This window comes from Zootoca vivipara, chromosome 6 (assembly GCF_965207765.1).
Source record: "Zootoca vivipara chromosome 6, rZooViv2.hap1.1, whole genome shotgun sequence".
NCBI lineage: Eukaryota > Metazoa > Chordata > Lepidosauria > Squamata > Lacertidae > Zootoca > Zootoca vivipara.
The window spans coordinates 88,673,301-88,696,119 of record NC_142589.1 but is presented as its reverse complement, the minus strand read 5'-3'; the positions used below and the strand labels follow the sequence as shown (position 1 = coordinate 88,696,119).

Sequence of the window (22,819 nt, the reverse complement as noted above, 5' to 3'; positions counted from 1 at the left end):
TTGCTTGTTTATTAAAAAGCTCTAATGAAAATTTCTCCCAATATCCGCATTCTGGTATGCAATTTTGCTCATACACACTTTTTGCAAGCAATTTCCTGTAATATACAGCAATGCATTTTTCTGCCATTCATTTCAATGTCCACTTTAGCCAAACTTAGACATTTTGGCATACATTGGGCTGGATTTGCTAACTTCTGAGAAGTGTGAATTTCAAAGGATGTTTTGGGTTGCCTAGTGTTTCAGGAAACATGAAACAAGTCCATTTATTTATTCAGTGATGTATATATACCTCTTAATTATCGCTAAGATAATTCACTCAATCACTACTGGTCTTTATTCATGCCTGTGAGTCCCCAGGCGACCTATTTTGATTGCTTGCAAACAGGCTAGATTGTATCTAGTCCTCACGGAGCATGTTGTTTGCAAGGGAAGAGGGGGTGGTTACAAGTTAATGAGCACTCATCCTGATTTGCTTGCTGGGAGTTTGCGAAAACCATTGTGTTTTTTTGACCAGCTATTCACAAAAATTAAACCCAGAGGCCTTCACATGCAGAGAAAAAGAATGTTAATGCTCAACAGGTTGCAATTGTCTTTTGAAAAGACCCTGGGTTGCAGGACAGTAATCTATGCTTAAATCCGGGAGCTATGAAGTTTCAAGGACCACTCATCTTTTTGAGGCCTGTGGGCATTATCTGTAGAACCAGATAAACTGTCGTGGGCACCACACACTGCAGCCTTCATCTATGGGTTACCGCTGAATGCTTGCCGCAGGCCTCATTACAACAGTCCTGCAGGTCACCAAAGGACTGTGTGCACACATACAACCCCTGCACTAAGCATAGAGTTTTCTAAATAAAACTGCTTTTGTACAGCACAGATGGAGCTCCCCCCTTGCTTCCAAGTGTATGGGCTCAGGTCACAATAGCTGTTAAAGACATCCAACACAACAGGCAGAGCCTCATCTTATTAAATTTATTATTCCAGTGGTACTAATACATTGATTTGCACAATGACACCCATTTTGCAGAGAGGCTGTGGGCCTTCTAGCTTTTGCCCAACTAGAAAAGCCTCCCCCCTTTTCTCTCCCAATCCTAAAAGAAAATTCCTCCAGACTGCCCCCCACCTTCCCTGTTGAATCCAGTATTTGAGTATGGAATGAAATTTCACGCACCCGTTTCTTTTCAGAAGTTTGCCTGTACTCCCCAACCTGCAAACAGAGGGAGGGAAAAACCAGGTTTTCCCCTTCACTTGGCTCCGAGCGTCAAATAAATATGGAGACGGGCAACGTTTCAGTTGCATCAGATGGAAATGTATTTTTTGAAGTTATAATGGCACTCGGTGAGCGGCCCCGCTAGTTTGTGTGCAGACGGCCTGGAACCCCTAAGGCTGAACGCAGACACAGCTCTTTTTAAAATCTGCCCCTAGACTGAAGATCAAGCAAGGAAGTGGCCCAATGCCTTTTGCAAGACACCTGCGGCACTGATGTTATTATGCAAGTTAAATTTGGAGTCCCACAACATACATTTTTAAATTTATTCTTTTACATCTGGTGCTGCATTTTTAATTCTGGTTGGTAGGTTTTTACAATTTGTCCAGGAAGTTATCTAGTGCGGGAATGCCCTCCTTCAGCCCTTTGCGCTTGCGGGTCTCCGCGACCACCTGGCAGGGGCGGCTGGTGTTGTCGAACGGGTCTCCGGGCAGGATCTGCCAGTGGTCAAACACACACTGGGGGAAAGCTTGGCCACCTGTGTTGGATCTCAAGTCGGCAGTGAAGCCTGTGGAGAGAGAGAGGAAGAGAGAAGAGTTTATACTATAAGCAAGCAAAACGTTAAGACAGAAATACAGGTGTTCAAGTTTACCCACACCCCCCACAACCAGCTCCTTGTCTTAGCTAACAGCAGCATCCTGGAGGCATATACCTTAATGAATAATATTAGTAATAATTTATTAATTTATACTCAACCCATCTGGCTGAGGTTCCCCAGCCACTCTCAACAGAATATTAAAAACACAAGAAAACATCAAGCATTGAAAACTTCCCTAAACAGGGCTGCGTTCAGATGTCTTCTAAAAGTCAGATAGTTGTTTATTTCCTTGACATCTGATGGGAAGGCGTTCAACGAGGAGGGCTCCACCACCAAGGCCCTCAGAGCTGGGCCTCAGTGTCCAAGCCGAACGATGGGGGTGGAGACATTCCTTCAGTTATACTGGGCCAAGCCCATTTAGGGCTTTAAAGGTCAGTACCAACACTTTGAATTGTGCTCAGGGACAGAAGTCTGCTATCAGGGCAAGACCCACTCAACTTTGTAGCAGCCACCTCCAGATTAGCCTGGGAGTCAACCTCTGATTGAACCTTCACACCTCTGGCTGCAGACAAAAGTTACCTGGAAGCTGCAAGTGCCAAGAGAGGCTGATAAAAGCTGACACTTACCAAAGGACTCGTTGACGGGGAGATAGGCCTTGACCACAAACATGGGGGTGCCAGCCACCTGGGACTCCTCAAAGACGTGGCCCCGCTTCCTGTTCAGCACGCCATAGATGCCACCCACAACCTGTTCTGGGCACTAGAAGGGGAAGAAAGTGGGTATGTGTTACAGCACTGCACAGAGTTAAGCCAAAGGGCTGCTGCCGCCTCTCAAGAACACAGCCTGCCTCAGGTTACCCACCTGGATCTCCACAAGGTAGATGGGCTCCATGAGGCGGGGCTGAGCTGTCAACACACAGGCATAGAGGCACCTTCTGGCCGTGGGAATGATTTGGCCACCTCCGCGGTGGATGGCGTCCGCGTGCAGGGTCACGTCATGCACGTCAAAGCGGACGGCGCGCATGTTTTCCTCGCAAAGGGCACCCTGGAGAAAAGCAAGAGGTTGGGGGGAGAAAATCATTTTCTAGTTTGCATTCAACCCAATTTTCCTGTCCTTCCTCTCTGAAGCAGACAACACAGTTGTTCTTTTATTATTAAAAAAAGCAATTAAGCAGCCAAGAAGCAAAGGTAGAGCCAATGTCTCCTTCAGCCTAAGGTCAGCCTTCTTCCTGCAGAGCCGGGAGAAGGAGGAGCCGCCGCCCAGGGGAACCACAGGGTGGAAAGAGGGCGATCCACTAAGGGGCAGAGAATAATAGACTAGATATGATGGAGAGCAGCAGCAACTGAGAAAAGATAGGCATAATATTTTACAAGGACGGGAAGAAACACCATGGACAGAATAATTGTCACACACAGGAGGGACAAGGATATAGTTTGCACGCTTCACCTGTAGCTTTATAAATCACTTAACGTGTCAATACGAATGGATGCCGTTAATATTGCAGCTGTTGTATACGGGACTGTTATTTTAACTGGAGTATAATTGAGATGAGTAAGATTTTGGAACGCAGAAATAAAGCAAACCATCAAACCATCAATTCTAGCACACGGGAGGCCACCTAAATTATTTAATCTGGCATCTGAATAATTGTAATTGGCAACTGTATTATATAATTTGGCTTTGTTATAATGAGGCTATTACTGGGTTATTGTAATTGAAAACTAATGAAGATGAAGATTATTATATACAAAAAAAAAAGAAGAATCGGAGACTAGAAACAGGGAGGGGAGATACAAGTACCCTTTAATTCTCCTACCATCCCTGCCCCACAGTAGCCTCATCCTCTGTCTCCCCACTCCCCCTGCCAGCTCCTCCTGGGGAAGAGGCAGTGTGTGGTGCATGTTGGTCAGTACTCATGCCCTCAGAGGGGGAACGGACTGAGCACCCAGCAGGACACCCCCACCCTCCTCGATCGAGAAGAAATGTAGACAAGCAACACCCAGCAAGGAAAAGCAAACACCTGAAAAGGCCGTCCCTTCGCAACTCAAGAGAGGCAAGAGCCAATCACCCATGAAGCCGATTCAACTTCCTAAAGCTGCAACACAGCCTTGAGGGGCTGATGGTGCCAAAGCACTCAGTGGAAGTTACAGGGAGCCAGGCAGAGGGCGTACTTGGTAGTGGCACCTGCCCTTGTGGAACGCCCTCCCACCAGATGTCAGAGAAAAACAAGTACCAGACTTTTAGAAGAAGCTTAGGAAAGCTTTTGATGTTTGACTGACTATTGTATTTTAATATTTTGTTGGAAGCCGTCCAGAGTGGCTGGGGAAACCCAGCCAGACGGGCGGGGTAGAAGTAATAAATTATTAATTACTACTACTACTACAACAAGTTCCGGCTCTATTCCAAGAAGGCAGAACACAGACAGCCCACCGCCCTGCAATGAGTGGAGCCCACTCTTGCTTACCTCCTTCGTGGCCCACTGGAAGCCTGCCACAACGCTGTCCTTGATCTCATTGAGGTACTGCACACCCTTGGTGATGTCAGTCAGGATGTTGGGGCCAGTGCCGTCCGGACCGAAGCACCAGATCTTGCGGGCCTCGGCGACGTCCCACTCATACTTCTCGGCCAGGTAACGGGCCCGTGTCTTCAGCTCCTGGCGGGCGGAGACATCGCCTTTGTCGATGTCCTCGGCCAGGCCGTCGGGGAAGGGGCGGGCTTTCATGTACAGGCGGTTGTGCTTGTTGGGGGACTTGGAAAGGCACAGCACACTCGACTCTTCGCTGACCGTCTCGCGGTAAGAGACCACTGGGTCGGATTTCTGCCAGGAAGATTTAAAAAGTTAATGTTTAAGTCCCTTGCTGCTTCAAAGCCAATGTGGACTGTTTTTATTGCATCTTGTACAATGCCTTGAGATAAAATAAAAAAATTCCTTCAGTAGCACCTTAAAGACCAACTAAGTTTTTATTTTGGTATGAGCTTTCGTGTGCATGCACACTTCTTCAGATACAGTGAAATGGAAGTTTCCAGGCACTTATGTAGAGAAGGGGTGGGGAGGGGTGGGGATGGGGAGGGGGGATCACTCAGAAGGGTGGTGGAAATGGGTGATTGACTGACTGATAGCTGTTGATGACCGCAAACGACTGCAAATGGTTTTGCATGAAAAAGCAAGGGTTGAGATGGCTGAAGATAGATAGAATGAGATAGAATGTAGAAATGGCTTTGTTTTAAGATATCAATGACTTCCCTTCTTCTCTTTTCATGGTTCATAAATCCCTGCATATTTTACAAAAGCTCTGCCATTCACTATCCCATTATTGCATCCATCAAAACTTTTTGACACTTGTTGAATTTATCTTAATGCTGCCAGCGTTTTCAAGTGTACACAATTCCCCCCCCCATATATTCAAAAAAAACATTTTCCAATCTTCTCTAAACATATGCTCTTCTTGGCCTCTCATTCTTATGTTAAGTCTACAAGCTGTGAATATTCAGCCAACTAAAGTTGCCCCTCTTCTTTAGATGGGACCTCGCTTGTTTTCCATTTTGGGGCTAACAAAACACAAGCTGTAGTAGTGGCATACATCAGGCTTCCTCAACCTCGGCTCTCCAGGTGCTTTGAGACTACATTTCCCATCATCCCTCACCACTGGTCCTGCTAGATAGGGACCATGGGATTTGCTGCTGAACTCCTCCATCAGCCCATTAGGAAGGTCAAAGATTATGTTAACTGCCAGCACAGCAACATCTGCACTGCCACAGGTTCCTCATCCGTCCTGTAGGGGGCAGCGCATAGTTTGAACTTAAGTATGGAACTCGCTCCCACAGGAGGCAGTAGGGGCAGCAGCTTGGGTGGCTTCAAAAGAGGATGGGCCAAATGCATTGAGGACAAGGGTGTTCATGGCTATTAGCCAAGTAGCCATGTTCTGCCTCCACAGCCAGAGGGCCTTCTCGGTAGTGGCACCCTCCTTGTGGAATGCCCTCCCACCAGATGTCAAAGAGAAAAACAACTACCAGAATTTTAGAAGACATCCGAAGGCAGCCCTGTTTAGGGAAGCTTTTAATGTTTGACGGACTACTGTATTTTAATATTTTATTGGAAGCCACCCAGAGTGGCTGAGGAAACCCAGCCAGATGGGTGGGGTATAAATGATAAATTATTCAAAAATTTGTTGTTGTTGTTGCTGTAACGCTCTTGAATATCAGGTGCTGGAAACCAATAGAGGGGGAGAGTGCTCTTATGGTTGGGTCTTGCTTGCAGGGACCTGGTCAGCCACTGTGAGAACAGGATGCTGGACTAGATGGGTCATTGGATCTTATAGTCAGAGACCTAAAGCCAAAAGTGTCATAACCAAGACTGCCCCCCCTCCCCCGAGCTGGCAGCTGAACCAGCTTTGAGCCTCACAAAGATTTATGTAGGATTCTGCTGCTTTTGAGCAAGGGGGCTTAGAGCCGCACCTTCTCTCAACTCCCGGACAGCTGCAGCCCCAAGACCGGGCTCGAGACTTGTCACGTGGTGCAAGTACCTTAATTGGAATGCAGGCATGGTCCTCCTCGAGATCCTTCAGGCAGATCTCCAGATGCAGCTCCCCAGCGCCAGCGATGATGTGCTCCCCAGACTCCTCAATGATACACTGGAAGATGGGAAAGAGTGAAAGGAATGAAGCAGCGCAGTTTCCTCAGGAAGCGGAAATGAGGCCCAGCCCAAACCAAGAAGCGTCCCCCATCCCCAACACCGGCTCACAATGTGCTGCCCCCCTGTCATCTCCCACACCTAAAAACCCTTTTGAAGGCCTCAATGGGGTTTTCTAAGCAGGCTACCCATCCCGGCTCACCTGCACCATGGGGTCAGACTTGGCCAACCTCTTCAGCCCCTCCACCAGCTTGGGCAGGTCCGCTGGGTTCTTGGCCTCCACGGCGACGCGCACCACAGGGCTGACGCTGAACTTCATGACGCGCAGGTTGTGGGCGTGCTCAAAGGTGGTGATGGTGCCCGTCTTGACCAGGAACTGGTCGACGCCAACCAGTCCCACGATGTTGCCACAAGGCACGTCCTCGATGGGCTCCACGTAGCGGCCCATCATGAGAATGGTTCTGGAGAGGGGAGAGAATTGTGAAGTGGTGAGAAGGTGAAGGACAGCAAAAGGAGATTGGGGGGGGGGAAGCTCTGGGGGCAGATTGGCATTCTTTTGAAATGAGCCACTGCCAGGGGAAAACTATTCCATATCCCCTCTCCCCAGGGACAGGTTATGAACAGGTTATCCTCAATCTCGGCCCTCCAGATGTTTGAGACTACAATTCCCATCATCCCTGACCACTGGTCCGGCTAGCTAGGGATCTGAAGCATGGGTTGGCAAAGTAAGGCCCGCGGGCTGGATCAGGCCCAATTGCCTTCTGGATCCGGCCCGCGGACAGTCCAGGAATCGTCGCATGGATCGCCAGTGCAAGCGTTCTTTCCCTCTCTCTCCCTCACACGGGGGCGGCCAGTCCTCCTGGCTGCTCCCCGCCCTGCCTAGAGGAGGAAGGGGGCTGGGCTTTGTTGATGCCAGCAGCAGCAGCTGCGCTCGAGCAGCCGCCATTTTAACCACCCCCTTCCCAGAGCTCTTTCGTGCGCTGCTCATCGCCTTGCCCGCTCGCAAGACACAGGGTAAGCTGCCACCAGGGCTCGTGGTTCTCTTGCATATATTTTTTCTTCAAAATATAGTCTGCCCCCCCCCCAAGGTCTGAGGGACAATGGACCGGTCCCTGCTGAAAACGTTTGCTGACCCCTGACCTAAAGGCCATTGGATTTCCCAGGTGAAGAAACTCATTCTCCTGCCCTGGGGAAGAAACTTATTGAGGAGGTCCTTAACCTTTTCTCTTAGAACCAGGGATGAAACTCGGCTGCTGGGTAAGCCTGGACTGGGTAAGCCTGGACTTGCACACACAAAAAAAGGGTGTCCTCCTCAACCAGGTCTGATCATGGGTGCATCTGTGGAAGAACTCCCTGCCAAATGGGAGCTCTCACTCAGTTCTCCTCTTTGAGGGTTACTTAAGGCGGGGCCCCTGGAATCACAAGGGTGCTAAACCCACTCACACCCAGCCTGGTTATGTTTTCTGGAGCTACATATAGCTGGACTCCGCAGAACAGAATTGCTGGATGAGGTGGGGTTTTGGTCTTGAACTCTTATATCCTTTTAGCTGCTTCCTCCTGCCACCCAAAGTTCACATGAGCCTGCTGACAGGGACGGCAAGTGAGAAGCAGAACCCGGCGATTTTTTGAAAAAACGGACCTCTGGATTGGCTTCAGGTAGAGATCCTCCTTCTTGCCTGGGGTGTAGTTTGGTCCCATGATTCTGCACTTCAGGCCGGTGGACACGATGCCAGAGAAGACCCGCCCAAAAGCGTAGAAGCGGCCCTTGTCGGTGGTCGGCACCATTTTGGAGATGTACATCATCAGGGGCCCCTTGGGGTCGCAGTTCTTAATTCCTGGGGGAAGAATTTTTTTAAAAAAAACATTATTTAAAGGCTCTAGGGGCACAAGAAAAAACTGCAACTGTTTCTGCAAGGCCGCTTTCTTCACTAGACAGTCAACCTCTTTCTGGGGAGGGGGCACCCTGCTCGTCTTCAGGTGAGCTGCTACCTACCCATGGCAGCTTCGTCATCAGGGGGCCCTTCATACAGCAACTCGCAACGATATTTCTGAGCGGTGACGGGAGAGGGCAGGTGGATGGTGATCATCTGCAGCAGAGCATCCCCAGCCGGCAGCCAGCGTCTCATCACAGCCTGGGAAGGAGAGGGAGGAACCACGAGTTCAGAGAGGAGAGTCATCTGACCCGCTCACATGGCAAGGGCACCACAAATCAGGGTGGATAAAAATCAATTGTTTTTTTAATTTAAAAAAATAGGGGGGTATCGCATTTTAAAAATTTAAATTGCATTTTTAAATTAAATAAAATGCTTTTGGAGGAAAAATCTTTCTAAAGGTAGTTTTCTATTTAAGCTGTACTTTAGTTCAAAGCAGGCACCCCCAAACTCGGCCCTCCAGCTGTTTTGGGACTACAATTCCCATCATCCCTGACCACTGGTTCTGTTAGCTAGGGATGATGGGAGCTGTAGTCCAAAAACAGCTGGAGGGCTGAGTTTGGGGATGCCTGGTCCAAAGGAAATAAGGATTTAAGTTTTTCATGTGTGATAAAACTCAGTCTAAGTTTAAAATAAAAATAACAAAATGTCTAACCACATCAGTTAACAGACATGGACACATATGCTATAATGTTTTTGTTTTAGTTAAAGAAATTGTTTAAATTGTTATCAAGGAAATGATTATTTTTCTCCTTCCAATAAAGTACAGCAGAAAAGTTCCCCCAAATGTAAAGTCAACTTATTAAACCTCACAATAACTTCATAATTATTGGTCTTTGTATTTCTAACAGTATAACCAAATCAGTAATTTTTGATAGAACTGCAAAAGCTACTCTGAAAATTTATTATTCCAAAAAACGAAACCGTTGTCTGGTTGTAAATATTAAGATTATACCAGCAACACCCTGCAGTGCTGAGGGAAGCTCCTGTTACTGCCCCCCCTCAATGGCTCATATCCCACAAGAAACCTGTGAGCCCATTTCTATGGAATCCCTTTCCAGCTGAGGTCAGAAAGGCCCTCTGGTGCCTACTGAAGGTTTCCTATCCCAGCAGGCATTTTAACTTCTACCCCCACCCCCACCCCCACCCCCCCTAGGGCATGAGCCACCTGCCCCCTCACCTTCAGCAAGGGTTTCCCCTCCTTGTCTTTATCCTCGCTGTCCAGCTTTATGTCCAGCTTCTCTATCAGTTTGGCGGTTTCCTCCTTCTTGAAGTTCATGATCGCATCAAACACCTTTTGAAGGAGAAATAATTGCACGCACATTAGGCTAGGCTGGATGGGTGCAGCTCCCACAGAAGAAGCGCGTTACCGTCTCCCAAAGCAAGGAAAAACACTCAAAACAGGTCGTCAGGCTTCCTTCCCAGGCAAAGGCAATACAGCTAATGCACAAGTCCATTTGTATTTCACACTGTGCTGGCTGCCCTGACGTTTGGCTTTAAAAAGCAGCAACTAAAATATCTACACTGGCTGTGCATATGCTGCCAAAGCAGATTCAAGGTTCTTTTGTTCCTATACAAAGACCTGAATGACTAGGTCCTGGGATACCTTAACGAGCCCCACAGCCTTCATATCCCAGACTTGGTCATTGAGATCATGCAGAGGAAAGCTGCTCATTGCCCCGCCCTCATTTACAGAGGCTCAGATGACCACAAACAGAAGTCAGGCACCCAGTCCCATGCCGATGAACACTCTTCCAGCTGATTTGACAAGTACCCTCTTTTTTTTCCTCAGGCGTCTCGAGACATTGCAACGCCAGGCCTATGCAGCTACTTAATTTTCGTTGGCTTGTCAACTTAATAACCATCTTGATTTTTTAAATTTAATTCATTAAGACTACCTTGATATTTTATTATATGGTGGGACAACAGAATCAGCAGTCGTACCTTGGTTTTCGAACAGCTTAGTTCTCGAACATTTTGGCTCCCGAATGCCGCAAACCCGGACGGGAGTGTTCCAGTTTGCAACTATTTTGGGGCTTCCGATTGGCTGCAGAAGCATCTTGCAGCCGATCAGAAGCTGCACTTTGGTTTTGGAAGTCAAATGGACTTGCGGAACGGACTCCATTCGACTTCCAAGGTATGACTGTACTTCTATAAATAAAATCATCCAGAACCACCATTTTTACGTTCTTATTCCAAGTGCTTTAGAGTTGGAAGCCCCTCTCAAGTCTGGACCTATACAGAGAGAGGGCAGTGGAACACTTCTACTGGTGCTAAAGCAAAAGCGGGAGGTTCTCAGAAAGTTTTATTGGGAGGCTCTGTAGTGTGGATTGGCAAACTCTGGGTCAGACCTACAAAAACTTCTTCAAACAACATGTCAGGTCAAAGTGAAGAATTTTTTTCCATCATCATGCTCAGATTGCGCCAGACCACAAAGAGCACCAAGCAACTCTATAGGGAAAACTGGGAGCGAAGTGCATCACCTTGAAAATCGGGTCCAGGATCAGCTGGCAGAAAGTCCTTGGCAGCTTCTTCCCATCTGGGCTGTTGGCCGACTTGCTGAATTTGCCGGTGGCTGGGTCAAAGTACCTAGGGACAAAAAGGCATGCAAGCTTCAGCTTTGCAGCGAAAGCAGTGTCTGGCCTGCCTGTCACCTTCTCAGAGTAACCAACTAAGCGGGCGGATTCCTGGAATCTGCCTGCATGGCCATCTTTTGGAAGAGCCAAATTTCTACATTCCAAGGCCCCCAACTCCTTTGACAGGTTGCTGTTTCCTCACTTGCCCCTCCTCAAAGGCAGTCAGCCTCCGCTGTGCCTTTTGGAGTCCTCCGAGCCTAGTTGGTGTGACCGCCTTGAAAACTGAGGGGTCTTGAGGGCTATGTATCCCCGCTCTCTAGAGAAAGCTACATGCTTTACATGTATGGCCTGGATCTGACCCTTGGTGGCCAAGCCAAGTCAACAAATAGGGGACAATTCTCAGGACTAGTCTCAGAACCAAGTGCTTGCTCTGTTCCTGCCCGTTTGCAGGGAGGTCAGCTGTAAGTGTTCGCCCCACAGCATTCCGACCTGCAGAGTGGATTCTAAAGAGCCCAACTCCAGAAGCCAAAGCCGCTCTCACCTGTCTCCCCACAGCTTCTTCATCATGTCTTCTACTTTCTTCGCACGGTCAGCTGTGCTCAGCTGCCCTTCGCCCTTTGCTGCAAATTTCGCCACATACATCTCGGCAAACTGCTTCAGCGTGAAAGCCCAGCCGTGCAAGCCAGAGCCAAAGCCGACGGTGCCCAGAACCGGATCAATCTGGAAGGCAAGGAGAACACATTAAGGTTGGGGCACAATACCTAAGGAGTCAACTTCCCGACGTGCTGGGAGCTCGTCTTTTAATATGTCATTATTATTTTAACTGTTCTCAAAGGGGGGGGACCATGAAGGGCACAGACTTTGAAAATGTTTATTACATATTAAAGTTACAGAATTAAAGCTCACTTCACCACTCCCTAAACGTGAGGCTATTCTAAGAAATTTGGGATAACTTCATATGAACCTTCCAGAGGCAATGAAAATGAATGCCTGTGTGGCATGCATTTTGAAGAAATGTTCAGTTGGTAGAAGATGAGATCTCTTTATCTCAAGGTTGTGGGTTTGAGCCCCATGCTGGGCGAAAGATTCCTGTGTTGCAGGGGGTTGAACTAGGCGATCCTATCCCACTCTACACTTCTAGGATTCTAAGCATTCTAATGCCTAAACATCAATACTGATTTCTCTGTCGCGCTTTGGAACAGGCCAAGGTGCTCAATTGTCAATGTAACTGTCCTTCCGTGCTGTATTTTAGCGATCGTTTGTGATATACAATAGGGGTTACGTCCAATTCACACTCACGAGTACAGCCACTGAGGCCCTTCTTCAAGGGAGATAACAAGGGTGGCAACCTTTTCAGAGGTGGATCCCTGTGTGTGGATCACTCTCCTCAGGGAAGCACACCATTAGTTGTCTGTCTATGGGTGCCAGGCAAAAACACTTATTTTCATGGGCAATTGGCTTTTAGGGTACCTAAAACATGTCAATGGACTTTGATGCACTTATCCATTAATAGGAGTGGGCAGGATTTGTACCTATAAAATACATTTTGAGTGCATTTCATTTTTATTTAGCACTCATTCTATGCCAGGTATTAATAGCCTTCACTTCTATTTTCATCGCACAAGCCGCTCTGAGAAAAAAGAGCACAAAAACGTAATTTAAGCCAGTCAGAGCAGACCCAATTTCAACAGGTCGACTCTTGAGCATGATACGGCTGCTCACAAAGGTGAAAGGTCAAGACTGCACATCCGCACGGCCTGCCTTACCATAATGTTGCCCATGGGGCCGCCCTCGCCTTCCCCGTAAGTGGAGATGATGACGTTCACGTTCTCCACAATGCGCTGGAAGGTCTGGTACAGTTCCTCCGGCTGAAGCTGAAGCTCCAGCAAAGCCCGGTCCATTTTATTCATCATCAGGACAGGCTTGATCCTCTCAGCAATGGCCTGGCGCAGAACGGTCTCTGTTTGGACACACACCCCTAGGAGGAAGAGGAAACAAAGGCTCAAGTCATTGCTATGGGGCTAGGAGCACTTGGGGGGTGATCATAAGGGTTAGGGCTGTGTCCTCCCAAACTTCCTAATGCAGAAGGTGGGGCTTCGTTCAGCCTATGGACACACTTGCTTCCCTTTCCAGCCTACGGTCCTTGGGAGACAAGGCCACAGCAAGGGGCCATGGCTCTAGATCTCAAGGCAAAAGGGGACATCTCACCAGAAACACAATCCACGACGACCAAGGCACCATCGGTGACACGCAGGGCAGCCGTGACCTCCGATGAGAAATCCACATGCCCCGGGGAGTCGATCAAATTGATCAGGAAGCCACAGCCATCTTTGCTTTGCTTGATAAATGCCAAGTCGTTCTCCGCAAGTTCATAGAAGAGAGAAATTGCTCTGGAGGAAGAAGATGCATAAAATTCCTAACAGTTAAACTACCGTTCCACCACAAGAAACCTCCTCCATGGAGGTCCGGAGGGTGAAAATACAAGAACGGGCCTTTTCTGCAGTGGCTCCCCATTTGTGGAACGCTCTCCCCAGGGAGGTTCGGCTTTAGGCGCCAGGCAAAAACGGTCCTCTTTAACCAGGTCTTTGGCTAATTGACATCCAATGCCCTTTTAAAGTGTGTTGGAGAGGGGAGGGAATTATTGAATTGTCATTATTTTTATTATGTATTTTGTGTTTTTAATGTTGTGAACTGCCCTGAAATCTATGGGTATAGAGCAGAATGCAAATGTAATACATGTTAATAATAATCCTGCCTTTTCCTTGAACTGGGACTCAAAGTTGCGTACACCCATTAAAAGAAGACAAAATACAATATACATGTATTGAGGGCCTATGGCTTGGCTTCAAAAGCACTAATTAATGCAGACATACTTGAATTACATCAGGAGTTTTACCTTTCCACTACCAACTTGAGATGCTTACAGCATAAATCAGCAAAATTTCAGACCTTTTCAAATCACAGAATTCTAGAGTTGGAAGGGATCCCAAGGGTCATCTAGCCCAACCTCCTGCAATGCAGGAATCCTTCACCCAATGTGGGGCTTGAACCCATGACCCAGAGATTAAAAGTCTCAGGCTTTGCTGACTGATGTAATTCCCCCCCCTTCACAGAGCTGCAATGCAGGAATTCTGCTCACAGCCATCCTTGGGTGGGTGCAAACCACCAACCTCCTGTGTGATTTTAATGGGAGAATTAAACCCCTATTTGAACATCCCCCAGCTGAAAGAAACCTGCCTGGCTGAGCCTTCTGCTGGGGATTCCTTTTCTGGCAGTTTCAGGAATAGAGAAGGGGGGGGGGACGACTCTGGAAAGGACTTACGTGGACTTGATAGTGATACACCTCTCCTGCTCATCTTTTCTCGTGTCCGTGAAACGGGTTTCTCCAGCACGGGCTGAGGCAATAATCCCAGCTTTGCAAACCAGCGAATCTGTTAGGGTAGATTTCCCATGATCCACATGAGCGATCACCGACATGTTCCGGATGTTGGCCTTCTTGTCCATAATGGCCCGGATCTGGTCTACGGTGAAGTTCACCTGGGGCAGCAGAAGGGAGGTTAATGTGGCTGCTTCAGACAACAGGCCATTCCTGGGCTGCTTTATTGAAGGGGGGGCGGAGAGAGGAAGCACTGAGGTGTCATTCTGTATTAGGAAGCTGGCTATAACTACTCTGCGGAATTCACCTCCAAACTTGGAAACATGTGGTTTCAGATCCTGGTTAGGGCAGGCCCACACCATACATTTAAAGTGCATCCAACAAACAAATAATCTTGTGAACGACAATCCCACCCCACCCCACAGCTTCCAGCAGAGCTACAATTCTCAGCACGATACTGTAGCAACCTACAGTGCTTAGGATTCTTTGGGAGGAGTCTAACATGGTGTGGATCTGCCCAAACTCCTGTTACCAATGAACCTTCTGCTTGCTGCAGTTGCAAGCATAACCGTTTCTTTCATAAGGCGAGAAGGAGAGGCATGTTGCACGTGTTTCTCGATGTTAAGCTGTGGCCAGCTCTATGACACCCGAATTGAGCCTGGCTATGAACCATTTTGTTCCTAAGCATCAGGGTGGGTGAAGCACTAATCTGCCTTCCATCCCATAAAGCCCAGCCTATCACTAACTAAAAAGAACTGCCCTTTTACTATCCTCAGTCAGAGAAGACAATATTGGACTAGGACGAACCAGCAGTTTGACCTGGTATAATAAAGTACATAACGTCACTTAGTCACGCCAGCCTCTCTATGTGCCAATTCAATTTTTTCCAAGGGCATTGCAAGACAAACATGAAAGCCTATAGACACATTGAAAAAACACACACACCAGACCACAAACACATTCTCTGTGGGCTTTTTTAAAAAAACAAAAACGGCACACAAAATCTTTCAAGTTGTACTGGGGATTGCCTCCACACCCACTGCACTCTGAACTATGGAGTCTGGTTGAAACGTAACCACCCTTCGCAGTTCCCAAAACGGCACCCGCCGAACTCTGGTTTGTGTGAACAGATCATTTCAGCACCAGTCACCCACGTACAGGTTCACTGGGCTTTAGGGGTGGGAGAAAATCTAATTCCGAAGTCTCTAGGCATCTCCTCCCCGCCAAAGACCGCAGGGCTTACATAAGACGGCTGCTTTAACGCAGGGAAGAGAAAGAGAGAGAAAATACAATTTCCACACTGCACACTGCAGTACCTCCCTTTGGCCGAGATAACATCCTGGCATTCTCCCAGCTTCCTCACACTGCCACATTTCACGTCCCCAAGTTATCTCCCCCCCTCAACAGATTTTTTTTTTACCTGCCAACCAAATATATTCTGATGCATAGAGCTCTGGGATTCTTTAGTTTGGCTGTGATTCCAAGACCTATTCTCCCCCTATTTGGTAGATCCCCAAAGGGAAGCCACGCCTATCTTCAAACGCACATAGAACTCACCAAGGCTTGAATATGTCATCCTGTGACCCCCTTCATCAATTCATTTCTTGTTATTACATTTAAACCCCACCTTTCCTCTCGGGAGCTGAAGGTTGTGTACGTGACTCTCTCCTTTTCCACTTTTATCCTAAAAACCCTGTGAGGTTAGGCTGAGGCCATGGTGAGGCTCAAGCCCACCAAACACCCCTTTTGGGAATACAAGGAGTTGGGACCCTTAACATGCATGTGTATGTACTACATACACTAAGGACATATGGGCATGGAGATGTAAAAATGAAATTCATCTATTTGCCCTAGCATATCCCCCAATCCAAACTTCTTATTATACAGTATTTGAAAAGGGGGGTGTAGGCTTGTTCTGCCAGAACTGCTCCGCAAAAACAAGGGGAAGGAAAAATAAAGGGGAGCCCCTTTAAAAATAAAAACACTGAGTATAAAGAGAAATACTAGCTACCGTAAGCGGTTAATTTAAAAAGAGGTTTGTATCCACCTAAGTGGAAAAAATCTGGAATTGAAGGGCCCCGAGTTACGTATCAATTTAATGCGCCTACTCTCGAGTAGGACTAACATGGGAAAGCAACGCAGGGTTTGGGGGGAGCCCTCTCCCTCACATTACTAAGGATCAACCACACCCTTCAGCTCAAAGGTCGGGAGCCCCACTCCAGAAACCCAAATTTTAAATTTCCATTCTTTTATTATTAGTGGCCGCCCTTTTCACCCCAAATTCCCTGGCCACAACATTAGCAACCCCCTGTAAGCAGGTTTTACAGTCGCGATAACAGAGCTGCTTTAGTTTTGATTTGCCCTTTTAGCTTATATACTTCCTCTAAAGGCCTCTTCTAGGCCTGGGGTTCTTCTCGCTACCGGCCCCCCTCCCTCTTGGTAGGCCTCCAACCCCACAGCAGGCCCGGCGGCCTTCCCGGAGCCTAAGCCGCGCTTCCCCCGCGGCCTTACCCAGCCCCGCATTTAGCTCCAGGCCCCCCGCTTCCCCGCAGCCCACCCCCAGCCTCCGATGCCTCACCATGTTGGCGGATGGCACCGGATTCTCCGGACGCGCTTCAGAAGGGACAGGGGGAAAAAAGAAAGGCCGGCAACAATGGCGGCGGCTCGGGTAGCCCTGTCTCGTTGGCAGGGGCCGAGCGGGCGGAAGAGGACGCTGACGTCAACAGGCTGCCTTTTATAGGAGCCGGCAAGGGGCGAGGGGGTGGCTCGCAGCGGAAGGAGGAGGGGCCTACGGCAGGAATCCGGAACGCGGCCGCTCTAGCCCCTTCGACGCAGCTCTATGATATTAGAGGCGGGAAAATAGGACGGAAGGGGAATAGAAAGGTTTGGAGGGTTCTCGCGCTTGCGTAGCGCGATCTTTCTATCAGTGCGGAAGTGAGCAGGTACGCTGCAGTCACGTGGGTGAAGTGCCTGATTGCAAAGGGGAGTTGAAGAAACTGCTATACAGTATTTCTTTTTATTTATAGCAATAAAGTTATCATATTAGTACTGATTTTTATTTTGACCTCTGTGTGGTTATTGTATCCCATTCGTAGCCATTTTATATTTTAAAAATAATAATGCTGATTTGTACTCCGTCTCATTGGTGATCTTTAAAAATCCTGGTTTTTGTCATTTGACTTGACTTTTGCAGACATACTGTTGCCCATCGCCTAGAGAGGACTAGCTCTACACCACGTTAAAAGCTTGCGCGGGAATAAAATTCGTTAGGTGACCACAAGACGTTTTTACATACGGCTGTTCCTTGGGGAAATCACTACACTGTAACGCCAACAACCCCCAACTACTGACAATGCTGGTTGGGGCTGATGGGTGCCGGGTACTGTAACCTTATGGCTTGGGGAGGGGGGCAATCAAGGGGCCAATTCACCTGGGTCCTCCAGCTCTAAAAGGGCTCAAACTTAAGACACGCTTTAACATTATTTTTTGGCATTTGATCGGTCTTGCAGTTTGCTTTTCAGATTTGGTGAAAGATGCAATTATTCTGTTAACGGGTATACCTTGTCATATCAAACAAGTTTTAAATGTTCCTAAAAATACATGGGTTACGATGTCACAAGTTTAGAGCTTTACTAGCATGTCATCTCAGGCCAGCTAATAATAATAATAATAATAATAATAATAATAATAATAATAATAATAGTTGTTGTTTAGTCGTTTAGTCGTGTCCGACTCTTCGTGACCCCATGGACCAGAGCACACCAGGCACTCCTGTCTTGCACTGCCTCCCGCAGTTTGGTCAGACTCATGTTCATAGCTTCCAGAACACTGTCCAACCATCTTGTCCTCTGACGTCCCCTTCTCCTAGTGCCCTCAATCTTTCCCAACATCAGGGTCTTTCCCAAGGATTCTTCTCTTCTCATGAGGTGGCCAAAGTATTGGAGCCTCAGCTTCACGATCTGTCCTTCCAGGGAGCACTCAGGGCTGATTTCCTTAAGAATGGATAGGTTTGATCTTCTTGCAGTCCATGGGACTCTCAAGAGTCTCCTCCAGCACCACAATTCAAAAGCATCAATTCTTCCCCAGCCACCCTGGTTTGCTCCTAACAGATTATTAAAAACACAATAAGGCATCAAACATTAAAAACATCCCTAAACAGGGTTGCCTTCAGATGTCTTCTAAAAGTCGGTTATTTCCTTGACATCTGATGGGTGTTCCACAGGGCAGGCTCCACTACCAAGAAGACCCTCTGCCTGGTTCCCTGTGTTATAAGAATTTTGATGTCATATATATATATATATATAATTGTTCATAAAACATGTACATGAATGTACAGTACAGGCACATGTCTGAAGCAGCACAGGAAGACAGGCCTTTCTGACACCATTTTTACTCTCTCAGACCTGGCGTTCCTCTGCAAGGAAGAAGGTGGGGGGAACCTTCTCATTGTCTCAGGAATTAAAGTGATAACCCTGGCATCCTGATACCTGAGTGCCAGACAAAAGGGTGTGATTAACTTGGCTGGGAAACAGGGAAATGTAAATATCTCTCAATTTTGTTGATTAGGTTTTGGGGGCAGGGGGCAGGGTCCAGACTGCTCAGATTACTGCCACCAGACCTCCCCGTTCATGATGTACCTATGATGAATCTAGGGAGGGGGGTCTTGGGCTACACCCCTTCTGTGACATATGGATGATGCTTCTGGGGGGTGGGCTGAAACCAATTTCAAATTTCTTTTTAAGGACAGGACACCTTTGTTTGGGCCCTTCCTTGTTCTCCTGCGTGAGAGGAAGGACCCTGTTGCAACAGCGAAATAAAAGTGCCTTGCTTCGTACGTCCTGGTTTGGTCTCTGTTATTTGGTGGGCAGGAGACGCTTAAATTCGTCTGTTTGCCTGGATCCTTGGGCTCTCCCTGGGCAGGATCCATTTCTCTGGGTTCATAGGAACCAGCTTAAATTTTACTTCAATTTGGCGACCACTTCGGGGACCCCAGTTTTGCCTTGAGCTCCGGGTTCACTGGGGAAGGGGAACCCAGCGCGCCCCTGCCCCTTTTGCAGGGGGGTAAACCAACCTCAGGACCCGAGGCACTTGGTAGTAATTGAGAGTCCAAGCGGGACCCCCAGGACGAAGCAACGTAAAAGGGGACAAGGCTGTTTTTCTTCAGGAACCAGTTGGAAGCTGGAGACAACGGGATTCGACTGAAAGGATCGGTCGTGAGTATTAAAAGGGGACACCTTGGGTGAGCTAAGAACCACAGCAACTAAAAATCTATTTCTCCACTTGGACTATCCTTTTCTACTCTCCTCTTTGGACCTTAGTTGCAGCAAGGCTGCCAGGCACAGTTATAAAGTAGAACTGAGGTCCAGGGCAACAGTCTTTACGTTAAACGCAGAGCCCAGAAAGACTGTCCCAGCTCCCTTCTGCCAAACTGAGCAGAAGTCTGAGCAAACTGTCGCTTTTCTACCAATCTGGGAATCTGGCTATCTCAGCTCTGTTTCCTATTCCTCTGCTCTTAATCTTCGGGTGAAGACGCCCCTCTGCCATGGCGACCCTTGTTGGGTATGACCCATGATCAGAGATTGCAAGTGCGCCTGTTCCTTTTCCTACTTTGTATTCCTCAGTTCCGACCTGACATTGCATAGGCAAGCGTTCAGTAGGATCTGAGTCTAGTGTGTAAGAGGCAGGGAAGTTGCTGTGGAACCCTCAGGCAATTGATGACCAGTGGGAGGGTTCCAACAGGGTTTTAGCTGCACCAGCCGCCAAGTAGTTAGTGCACGCGAACGGTAGGCAGGAACACCACTAGAACGTGGGGGTGAGTCATGGACTCGGGAAGTTAAGAGTGTCCAAGGAATAGGGTCGGGGACCCGAACTGCAGTATAAAAAGACAGAAGTAAAATGGGTGCAACCCACTCTAAGGAATTCCTTTCCCAGACTCCCAACCGAGGCAAAGCACAACTGAGGCTTGGCTCCGGTAAGGACTTTGAGGATGAAAGTCCACTCCAATACGTTCTCTTAAATTGGCACGAAATCCCCGGGGCGGACAAGCTTGAAGGAAACCAATTGCAAAAACTTTGTAAAAAAAAAAACATTGGGTCCGATTTACTATGGACCACCCAGATGAGGGGAAATGGCTACCAGGAGGTTCCTTTAACATACAGAGAATCTCCACTTTAAAATTGACCCTGGAAGACCAGTACCCCCTTCAGAATGTTTACGCGTTACATGTTGTCTGTTATATGTGTTGTCTGTTAAGTGTATGTGTGTCTGTTCCTTGTGTCTGCTATAGTTCATTGTTCCCCTTAAAGTAAATGAGAGATGTAATCCAGGTTTAGGAAAATAGGGGTTTGTGTTTAAAATTTGGCCATGACACCCACAGACTGCCTTTTTTAAGCACGCATAGTTTAAAATAATAAGGCAAGCTTGCTTAAATAATCTTATGTAAGGGCTTGATCAACCCAAAAACATGGCAAATCTTTAAAAGAGTGGAAGTAGTGTGTAAAGGTTTGTTTTAAAGAGGCTGTAGAAGGCCATTTTTTCCTCTCCAAAAGTAAAAAGAGGGGGCAGGATGAAGGAAAATAAAGAGTAGTAAGTTTGAAAATGCTTGCTCAATGCTTTGAAAATATTTTGAAACTTGAAAATGTTCACTTCATGAGGTGCGCAAATGTTTGTTATTGAGAGAGGCTCTAAAAGGGAGTCTTTCTCCAAGTGACTAGAGGAATATTGACTAAAGGAAAATTGAACAGCTATTCCAATAAAGGTGATTTGTTTGTCAAAAGTAGAGCTTCCATAGCCAGGAATTGTCTATCTGAGTCTAGTTTTAACTTCAATTTTGTTGGACAGAAGGGTTATTGTTGGGCTCCCCATATCAGTCTCTTAAGAAAAAAACAACTCATCTGCTAAAGGGTTCTGTATAAAGTTGGTATTTTCATTCAAATCTTGTGAATCCTGTATCTTAGAGGGTTAGACTAAATGACCTCAGGGTCCCTTCTAACCCCCATTTTAGAGCTATGTGAAAGGCAATGTGTCTGATGTGGTGATGGGTTGAAATTCAGCCCAGCTCTGCTTTCTGGCAAGGAAAGATTATTGGTTTTCAGAGTTGGAACAAGAGTGTCATTGTTTTTTTTTATGGAGTGATTATATAAGTTTTTATCACTTTGTCTATTAAGGTTTAAAGTTTAAGCACATATGAAAGTCTTGAACATTTCCCAATCTTAAGGTTTGCTAAAGGCTTCTATATAACGTTGGTACTCTTAATCTTCCCCTTCCTTATTTTTCCCTTAGTACACACGTGTGCTTCCGTGATAGGGCATAGCCTGTGTTTCCTTCCCAGTCAGGCATCTGTACTCAAATGTATGTGAATCCTAAGGGCGGTGATAGTGTTGAGATCCCCATAATTCAGAAGGGGTGGACTAGATTACTCAAGCACTGAAAAGTGAGTTTAAACCCTGTTGGTATAGTGAAATGGCCTGAATTCAGTCAAGCTTTACTCTTTGGTGGAGAAGGATGGAAATATAGATTTTTAAAGTTTGGCATGAAGAGTTTGAGGTGCCACTTAGAAAGAGGTAGAGATGGTATATCATACATTGAAAATGAATGTCTGGGGTTTTTTCCCCCACCATATTGTCAGCTATTTTTTAACTGCAAAACTCCAGCCAACAGTTCAAGCACATACAAATTCATAATCAAGCAGAATGAGCCTTGACCATCCCTGTACATAAAGGCCAGAAGAATTAGTCTGGAAGATGGTGAGGCCGAGATCAGTGAGAATGTTGAATATCATTAAGTCTGCTCTGGCCATATTACCCATAGATAAGGGGGCAGAGAATTTAGTCTGCCATGGCTGTAATAAATTAATTAAAAACAAACAAACAAACGAAAACATTTGCAATTACGAATTCACCCCGAACCCTGTAGATAAAGGGGGCAAATCGAGATTTATTTTGCCTGGGGTATGAGATGTTTATTTGGTGACTTCATTAGGACTTTAATCTGACCCAACTTGTATTGCAGCTTCCAAGTTAGTTTAAGGTTTATAAGCCTGCTTCTTAAGCAGCAAGAAACAAGAAACAATGTATCAAATTGTATTAGGACTCCAAACTAGGAAAACGAATTTAAACTGGCTCTGAAAAAAACAACAACACTGCTATGTTTCTAAACTGGCTCTGAAAAAAACAACAACACTGCTATGTTTCTATCTTTTGTTTGAAATCTAACCTTATTTTTAAATCTACTCTTTCCCCTTCCCTTCCTTTATTCAGATGGTAATTTGGTCAAGAGGTGCAGCACTTTAAAAAATGGTATAATAGACTGCCGAATCATGAACTCTGTACATTCACAGAGGCTATGTCAGCTTGAAGAGGAAAATAGAGGAGAAATTGGAGGTTTTAACTAAGGGGCGAAAAAGTTATAATCTGCTCATGAAATATTATTCAAATTTCTTAATGTAAAGCTTTGAACCACTGAGGGCAAACAATCTCATGTGTGTTACTGGTCCATCAAAG

At 46.8% G+C, this 22,819-nt stretch overlaps 1 protein-coding gene and 1 non-coding gene across 2 annotated transcripts; both read right to left on the bottom strand.

Moving 5' to 3' along the window:
- Nucleotides 1–957: 957 nt before the first annotated feature.
- On the bottom strand, nt 958–17,012 carry EEF2 (eukaryotic translation elongation factor 2). The gene is made up of 15 exons (XM_035118262.3): nt 16,897–17,012; nt 14,265–14,479; nt 13,151–13,332; nt 12,709–12,920; nt 11,484–11,662; nt 10,850–10,955; nt 9,547–9,660; nt 8,429–8,567; nt 8,075–8,270; nt 6,638–6,896; nt 6,329–6,436; nt 4,270–4,623; nt 2,667–2,849; nt 2,432–2,564; nt 958–1,775 (listed from the first exon to the last, which is right to left on the bottom strand). Exons 1-15 carry the CDS (start codon nt 16,897–16,899, stop codon nt 1,582–1,584), a joined length of 2,577 nt encoding a protein of 858 aa, XP_034974153.1. The 5' UTR covers nt 16,900–17,012; the 3' UTR covers nt 958–1,581.
- On the bottom strand, nt 10,710–10,782 carry LOC118088067 (small nucleolar RNA SNORD37). The gene has a single exon (XR_004692927.1). It is a non-coding gene; the product is annotated as a small nucleolar RNA SNORD37 (small nucleolar RNA).
- Nucleotides 17,013–22,819: the final 5,807 nt, after the last annotated feature.